Raw genomic sequence first — 8,979 nt, forward strand, 5'->3', positions numbered from 1 at the left:
GTGTGTGTGTGTGTGGGGCGGGGGTTAGTGTCAGTCTGTGTGTGTGAGTGTCGTTGTCAAGCTATGTATGTATGTAAGCAAGAAAACATCCAAACACAGGTAGTTGACAGATGACATTAATAATAACAATGGCGAGGCTTCACCTATCATTTTTTTCTTGCTTCTAATCATTACAATAAACTCGAACGTAAAAGAACTTGTTGATATTAAGATATTACTACGCATCTGTAACTACACTTCAATAACTATGGTCTTTAAGTTTGTAATAACGTTAGTAATTAAACTATACCATCAATAAATAAAGAATAAGGGAATTAAGAACAGTGTGAATACTTATATAAGCGTCCAGTGATGAGCAGGAGGGAGGGGGTGGGAAGAGAGACTATCAAAGAAAATTTATCATGCTGTAAAGGGTAACTCTCATATTTCACCTGACTGGCGGGACTATTCGTTGTGTCGGTTGGTTCTAAGACGATTTCCTTTTAAATAAATAGAACTTAACTTTAAATGAACACATAATGCATTTAATAATAATAATAATAATAATAATAATAATAATAATAATAATAATAATAATAATAATAATAATAATGTAATATTAATATATATATACAGTAAAATCCTCATATAAGTTTACAATAGCTTTGCATGTGCAGTATACAGGGCCGGATTTACCAATAGACCAAGTAGGCCATTGGCCTAGGGCCCACCGGTAACTGGGGGCCCACTGAAACTAATTTGTCGCGCAGCATGCCAGCATATAACCTTGTTTCAAGTGTACACCGAGTATTTCATTATATAATATATTCACAACCATAAGGGCCCCTGTACAATAAGTATGGGGCCCCTGTACAATAAGTATGGGGCCTCTGTACAATAAGTATAGGCCCGCAGTGGTCTTGACTGGTTGGCCCACCTTAACACACTCTAAACACACACTTCGACACACTTCAACACGTTTTTTTACACACTGCAGCGAAATTTTACTTAATGTATCTCGTTCTCTCCTCTCAGCGTCCATGGCCATGTTCCCCTTCCTGACGCTGCAGGCGAGGTCCCTGGGCATCACGGAGACGGAGCTGGGTGTTGTGTACGCCTTCAACCCCGTCATCGCTATCATCGGCCCTCCCATCACCGGCATAATGGCTGACAAGATTGGCAACTTTAAGGTTTGATGATTTACCTTCACACCCAGATGCCCCAGTAACCCAACTTACTTTTGATATAATTAACACATCATCACCTGCTTGTATTCATCAGCTCTCGAGTTAGTAGTATTTTTACTACTTTAAAAACTTGTTTAATATAAAAATATATATAATTTTATCAAACTTTTTTCAGTCTACAGTATAACGTATTGTAGAGATTTTAGCTGTTAATATAGTATACCGGCAATAAGTTACTGTATATAATTTTCCACACTTTTTTCTTTCGCCTTTCCCCATACATGCCACTGGAAGCTGAACCAACACACCTGTATACTTCGGCAGGTATTCTTAAGCATCACTATGGCAGCCAGCGGGTGTGCAGCGTTGGTGTTCTCTGCAGTACCCGCCGCCCGTATACACCACGAGATGCCCGACACCCTGCCTCTGAGTGTATCCTGCGGCGCCACCACCCCAGCCATAGAGCTTCAGTCCCCTTACTACTGTGATTATCTGCCCCAGCTCGACAACGTCACCTTTACCCTCACTAATTGTTCACTCTGTCACTCCCGCAGGTAAGTTATATTATAGGGATCACGTGAAGATTAGTTAACTTAACTTTACCTGATCTAATCTAATCTAGTCTAACTTAATTTAATCTAAACCTAATAAAACTTAACCTAACTTAACCCTCCCCGTCTCAGGTAACTTCAGTATAAAAGACAAACTGCTTTAATGGATTTTGAAATGGACAAGATAAAAACAATGCATAATTTAACCTTGGCTATATATTGTGTTCATATAGAGAACAATACAAAAAAGGAAAGTGCAAAGACGTGACTCGTATATAAACAAGTTTGGTTGACATAGCGAGGAAGTTGTCTCATCTTTTGTGTGTGAGGAAGTGTTCTGGGGGCGTGGGGGTTGGTTGTGGGGGGTGGGGTGGTTGTGGGGGGCTGGTAGGGCGTGGGGGCTGGTGGGGCGTGGTGGCTGATTGTTAAGTCTCCTGCAGGTGTATTGTTAGCGGGGGTGAACGAGGGAGGCACGGTAGGGGGGTTTAACAACACTCCTGTAGGCGACTGTACATACTGACGAAAAATATAATGTTGTAATATCTTTTATCTGTGAGGAAGAGTTGGGGAAATGGTTGTACAGTCGCTTACAAAAGTCTTTAATTAGAAATATTAAGGTGAAATAAGCTTAAGGGGAACTAATCAAGTTTGAGGGGGATTGATTAAGTTTAAAGGGGGTCTAATCAAGCTTAAGGGGGACTAGTCAAGCTTAAGAGGGACTCTTTAAGCTTAAGGGGAACTAAATAAGCTTAAGGGGGGCTAATCTTCATATACCAGACTTTTATCCTAAAGTGAACATGTTGAACTGGTGACCAACAGAGCGTCACAGCCTGGTGGAGGAGAGGTCTTGAACATGACGCCACAAGAGGTGACCGCTTTTGCCCTCACCACCAACACCACCACCCTCCTCCAGCTACCTGACTGGCAATGCCCAAACCTCCCTCTGCAGGTAGGTCCTCTTCTCTGTAACTATCTTAAGTACAGTGCGTGTATCTGCGTGTGGGTGTAGCACATCCTAAGTCAACGACACGTTTTATAGAAGGTAAAACAACACACACACACAATCAACACTATAATAATAATAATTAAAAAATATTATTACTACTACTACCACTACCACTAATGGCAATAATAATAAAAAAAAATAATCCAACAAGAAGAGGCAACAGTACCCACCAAGGTTGTATTGACAGAGTGATGATGACGCTACAGAGGACAGCTCAACAGTACCCAGCGCCGCCAGGATGAGTGACTGTGACCTCTCCTGTTCCTCCACACTACGGCGGGAAGACCTCTGCTCCAACACCATCTCGACGGAGGTTATCGATCCTATGGTGACCTTCTGGAGTTACATGTTGGTTCGTCTCCTCAATGGCCTCACTCTAGGTAAGATACTGTACACCTTAATTAATGATTACCTGAAGATTAGGATCCCTAGCTTGTTCCACCTGAAGATTAGCCCCAACTTATTTCACCTGAAGATTAAACACCCTAATGTCAACTAACTCTCACCTCATGTTTGTCTCTCGTCAGCCACAAGCTTCACACTGTTCGACGGGGCGGCCATTGCCATCCTGAAGCAGTATTCGGGGGAGTACGGCCTCCAGCGCCTCTACGCCAACCTCGGGGCCATCGTGGTCACTCCCGTCTCTGGTGTCCTCATCGACGTGTTCTCTGACATGTCCGGCACCCAGAACTACAAGTGGGTATTCTATGTGTGCTCTGAGTGTCCTGTATGTGTTCTTCTATGTGTCCTCTGTGTGTTCTTCAGTGTGTCCTCTGTGTGTTCTTCTATGTGTGTTCTGAGTGCCTTCTGTGTGTGTTCTGAGTGCCTTCTGTGTGTGTTCTGAGTGTCTTCTGTGTGTTGTGTGTGTGTTTTAAGGGCAATTACCTCTGGGTACTCGGTACCTCACTGTGTGAAGGTTAACTTAGCTACAACTCTCAGCTGTTACTGTTTAAGTGTTTACACTGGCTTTGATGACTGTTCAACACTGGTTCCAATCATTTATGAAACGGAATTATAACTTCTGGAGAGAACTCTGGTGGGGAGGACGGGTTGAAGGGAGGGTGTGTGTGTTAACATTTTCTACCTCTTTCACCTACACAGGCTATGTAACACTTAATAACCACAACTGCTAAAAAATAAATAAACTAAGTCCCTGCCTCCCTGCCTCCCGCTCGCACTACAGCCCAGCCTTCTACCTGTACTGTGGGTTCAAGATGTTCGCAGCCGTCATCATTCTCTTCGTCGACTTGGACTTCCGTCAGCCCTCCAGCAGAGTAATGAAGGACTTCCGTATTCTCCTGAAGAAGCCCGAGATCCTTACCTTCCTCCTCGTGATGCTTATCTCAGGTAGGTGTCGCTGTTCTACCTTAATGATATATTAGTTTGGTGAAGTCTTAAAAATGTTATGTGTAAGAGTGATGGGAGAGCTACAGGTGGATTTAATGTATAGGTATTAGGTACAGGTGTTGGTGCAGGTGATGGGACAGGTACAGGTGATGGGACAGGTACAGGTGTTGGTGCAGGTGATGGGACAGGTACAGGTGATGAGGGACAGGTACAGGTGATCGGCCATTTGTCCGTTCGGTCATATGTCCGTCGGCCATCTGTCCGGCCACGGGTGATGAGATAGGTACAGGTGACAGGTACAGGTGTTGGGACAGGTACAGGTGTTGATGCAGGTACAGGTGATGGGACAGGTACAGGTGTTGGGACAGGTACAGGTGTTGAGGTACAGGTGATGGGACAGGTACAGGTTGTTGGGACAGGTACAGGTGTTGACAGGTGATGGGACAGGTACAGGTGTGGGACAGGTACAGGTGATGGGACAGGTACAGGTGTTGGTACAGGTGATGGGACAGGTACAGGTGTTGGTACAGGTGATGGGACAGGTACAGGTGTTGGTACAGGTGATGGGACAGGTACAGGTGTTGGTACAGGTACAGGTATGGGGACAGGTACAGGTGTAGATATACGTATATAGGTACAGGTGTTTACAGGTATGGATGGTGGTACAGGTGGATATATATGAATAAGTAGAGGTGAAAATACAGACGTAAATAGTCGTAGAAATAAAATACATACAAGATACAAAATAATCCTAACAAACTAACAGTACTAATGATCAATCTACGTTATTATACAAGTTTGTTCGTCTACCTTATGTCACTAGACTCGTCGTTATCAGCCCGGGGATAACACAGAGACGAGAGTGTTATTGTGTAAGTCGCCCTCCTGAGTTAGGTTAGGTTAGTTAAGGTTAGGTTAAGTTTATGACAGGTAAGCATTAGGTTAATTAATCTACAGGTGAACAGGAATACATTACATCGTTATCAAAACATTACATCACTCAACCTCTTACTTTCTCCACCAGGGACTTGCTTCGGGCTCTTGGACACCTTCCTCTTCTGGCTGCTGCAGGACCTGGGCGCCAAGAAGTTCCTCATGGGCATCACCGTGACTGTGGGCAGCATGGCGGGTATACCCACCCTCATCGCTTCCGGCTTCTTCCTGGAGAAGCTTGGCCACGCCAATACAATCATCATAGGATTTGCTTTTTATGTTATAAGGATGATGGGTGAGTTAGGGCCATGGCACACGTGCTTTGGTTTACATGATACTGTTGCAAGGATGATGAATGAGTAACTATTGCGCCATTATACTAATTTGTCAGCCCATCTTGCAGCGCCCTCGTGTGACTCAAGATAACAACATTTATTCAAGTTTTAGGTATTAGAGTCTTTCACAAATACCGGGAGAGAGAGAGAGCGAGAGAGAGCGAGAGAGAGAGAGAGAGAGAGAGAGAGAGAGAGAGAGAGAGAGAGAGACAATGCAGGTATACACTTCAGTAATCAGAATGTAAATCGACAACACCATTGAACACTAATTGTAAACGTTGTGTTATATTCTCTCATGTATAAAGACAATAATAATGTATAATTGGTAAAAGATAAATAATACCTTCACGGGTGGGTCTGATTTATTTCGAAATGATCAATACGACTCTCTATCTCAGCATGGTTGTCATAATTATTGGTCCATAGTGTCATATTGCTTCACACAAAAAAGGTCAGATATTTATTTAACCATGTACAACTTTATAGACTAAACACATCATGAGTGGTTAATGCAGTGCCTCATCTCCCCTAGGTTACTCCTTCCTCACTAACCCCTGGTGGTGTATGCCCTTCGAGGCGCTGGAGTGCTTTACCGTGTCACTGATGGGCACCGCGGCCGTCTCTTACGCCGCCGAGCTCTCCACCCCTGCCACCATCGCTACGCTACAGGGCGTCTATGGTGGCATTCACTACGGCGTCGGTATGTGCTGCCCTCTACTGCCTCTTTCATACTTTACAAGAGGCTGCTACTACTACTACTACTACTACTACTACTACTACTACTACTACTACTACTACTACTACTATTTTTTTTCTTATGGCCTCCAGCCTCCCACAATAGCCATACCTTCGCCACCATTTTATTACCTTAATATAGAATATCCTAATACATAAGTAGCTATCCAAGCTGTGTTGAGTTAGTTGAGCCGCAGATCTATGCAGCATTCAGTGACTGTTGCCTCATAGTCAATATCTGCAACTGTTGTCGGCTTTGGGGCCGCTGCTCGCGTTCCCCTGAGACAGAGCAAAGCCGACCTTAGGAGAGAGAAGGACAGTTGACATCTCATCCAGGCTGTAACATAACTTTTGAGCTGCTGCTTCTGTTCGGATATTACCTCCGCGAGTCTTGCGTAGAAGCATCTTGCACTTGGTCCCATCCCACCAGAGGTCGTGTACTATTACTACAGCTACTACTATTACTACTACTTTAAATACTACAACCACCACCACTATTACTGCCACTTCTACTATTTATAATAATAACCATAAACAACAACACTAACATTAAACTAAAAAAAAAAGAGACTGATAAAACACACTTGCAAAACCACACGTGAATCCCCCCTCCCGGAACTTATGTGACGATGCTGTTGTTACCTTTGGCGAAGGTCAAGTTTCTTAGCAGTGTTAGCCAAGCATGTCACCCAACCAGTTTATTCAAGGGCACACTCTCTCCACCTCTGGCGTCTGTCTATATCTTGTGTAACAGTGATTTCTTAACCAGTCTTCCATTATGATTTTTTCCCCAATATTAGTGAGATTATTTAGATCATGGGTAATGTTATCTTGAAGAGCTTATCTCACCTGGTGATTAAAACATCCTAATGCTACCTGAGGGGTTAGGTTAGATAAGGTAAGTGAGGTTTGGCTAAGCTAGGTTAGGGTAGGCATCCTTACCTTATGTGATGTATTGTTTATTGATAAAGTGTCGCTCCGGCAGGTCGAGGGTTGGGCAGCCTCATAGGTGGGTTCCTGATGGGTCCCTTGGGCGTCCGCAACACCTTCAGGCTGATGGCTTTGGTGTGCGCCGTCACCTGCCTCACCTACTTCATCATCAACCATGTGTTCTTCCGCCAACTGCAGCAGGAGAGAGCTGATGAGATGAAGGCAGAGGAAGCTAAGAAAGAGGAAGCTGAGAAAGAGCAACAAGACCCCGAGAAAGGCCACAATGGTATCATAGAAAACGGGTTTAAGTACAAGAATGAAAAAGAAACCAAAGAAAACGATACTCTGGAAGGGAAACTCAAGGAAAACGGAACTCCAGTCTTGAGCAACGGGAAGGAAAATATTAATGAAGCTTTTGAGGAAAACGAGTAGCGGGGTCACCGTCTCTTTCTTTCCTCAAATTACGTATAAAGATTCTCCTAATTTTTTTTATTTTTCTACGTGACAAATCATAATAATTCTGTATAATAAGTAAATACTACTTTAGGGCTACCAGCGAGTGAATCACCCTTGTGTACACACACACACACACACACACACACCAAAGAACAACACTCTTGATGAATTACAATAAAAACTTGATTGATTTGTGGTTATTCAATAAAGATCGTCATACAAAATTAACTTTAGATTCAACGAGTAAATGCTGTACTAGTAAAATATGTATATAGATTTCCCTTGAGTACAGCCCAAGTCATGAAAGCCTTTGATATCCTTATTAGGGAAGAGAATGGGTGGGTAGGTAGGTGATGTGAGGGTTGGGGTGACTAATACAAATTACTGTACCTTTAAACCTGACATAAATCTATCTGGCTACACTGCACTTAAACTAAGACACTGACCATAATGCTTTGATGATTCAGAACCTCAAAATCTTACACATGTTGAGGTAAATTCGCCTGGATTCAGAGTATGGATCAGGTGAAGACTGACACCCCAGCTTATTTTACCTGATAATTAACAACCCTAACGCCAACCTTACCTGATGTAACCACCCTTAGCTTATTCGTCTTGAGATTAACCACCCTAACACTAACCTAACCTGACCTAACCTAACCACCCTAACACTGACCTAACCTAACCTAACCTAACCACCCTAACACTAACCTAACCTGACCTTATCTTCCTAGTATCATCAAGGTAATTAATCCCAAGGTAAAATAAGCTGTAGTAGCCAAATCTTCAGGTTATATAAGTAATCTTAATGTTATGACAATATCATGATCATCATATCAACCACAAGTGTTTCTCCTAATTTACAAAGAGGTTAAATTAGGTCCCAAATATCTTCCTAATGTTACACCTGAGAGACTCATTATCGTACATCACATTACAGGTATTAATTTATTACATCTTTCCTTTTGACTTAAATAATATTGCTTCAGTCTCCCTAAGATGCGAGGGATAATATTCAGTCTGCCAACACTGCCTACAAAACTCTTTGAACATTTACCTAACATTAAGAATCGAACAAACTTTACTTCCAACACCGATGAGGAAATCTTTCACGTAAATACCAAGGGACTCAAGATGACCCCTAGCGGAACTCCTCACCGTATCAACAATTAGTCTGACTCAGTGTTGTTAGTAGTCCCAAATTGTTTCCTTGAGTTAAGAGAATACTTTACAAACACCTTGTAGTTTTTCAACACACAATAGAAATAGTATACATTATTCGATACATAAATTACCTCACAAGTTCGTTCCAATAATATAAATCGTATCATAAGAATCTCTGGTATATCAATGATCATATAAAACATATAAACGTATTTGCCTTACAATATTAATGAATTCCTGGAACATGTTTTTGGTCGTGGTATTGTGAGACTTAATCGGTTCCAGGAATGTATTAAATATATTGTTATTAACGCTGTGCTGAAAATTTCGTTGTATCTCGACAAACACACACACAC

At 42.4% G+C, this 8,979-nt stretch overlaps 1 protein-coding gene across 5 annotated transcripts in view; it reads left to right on the forward strand.

Annotated features, from left to right (window-relative positions):
- Nucleotides 1-8,709, forward strand: part of LOC121867207 (major facilitator superfamily domain-containing protein 6-like) — a 28,591-nt gene extending 19,882 nt beyond the window's left edge. For all 5 annotated transcript variants that reach the window (XM_042367037.1, XM_042367042.1, XM_042367038.1 and 2 more), the window contains 9 exons: nucleotides 1,015-1,169; nucleotides 1,491-1,720; nucleotides 2,537-2,666; nucleotides 2,911-3,103; nucleotides 3,251-3,419; nucleotides 3,907-4,070; nucleotides 5,095-5,298; nucleotides 5,871-6,038; nucleotides 7,059-8,709. In XM_042367037.1, the coding sequence (XP_042222971.1) occupies nucleotides 1,015-1,169; nucleotides 1,491-1,720; nucleotides 2,537-2,666; nucleotides 2,911-3,103; nucleotides 3,251-3,419; nucleotides 3,907-4,070; nucleotides 5,095-5,298; nucleotides 5,871-6,038; nucleotides 7,059-7,435 (1,790 nt within the window). In that variant the 3' untranslated portion in view covers nucleotides 7,436-8,709. The remainder of the gene's footprint in view (nucleotides 1-1,014; nucleotides 1,170-1,490; nucleotides 1,721-2,536; nucleotides 2,667-2,910; nucleotides 3,104-3,250; nucleotides 3,420-3,906; nucleotides 4,071-5,094; nucleotides 5,299-5,870; nucleotides 6,039-7,058) is intronic.
- Nucleotides 8,710-8,979: the final 270 nt, after the last annotated feature.

Source organism: Homarus americanus, unplaced genomic scaffold (assembly GCF_018991925.1).
Source record: "Homarus americanus isolate GMGI-L3 unplaced genomic scaffold, GMGI_Hamer_2.0 scaffold6317, whole genome shotgun sequence".
Lineage (NCBI taxonomy): Eukaryota > Metazoa > Arthropoda > Malacostraca > Decapoda > Nephropidae > Homarus > Homarus americanus.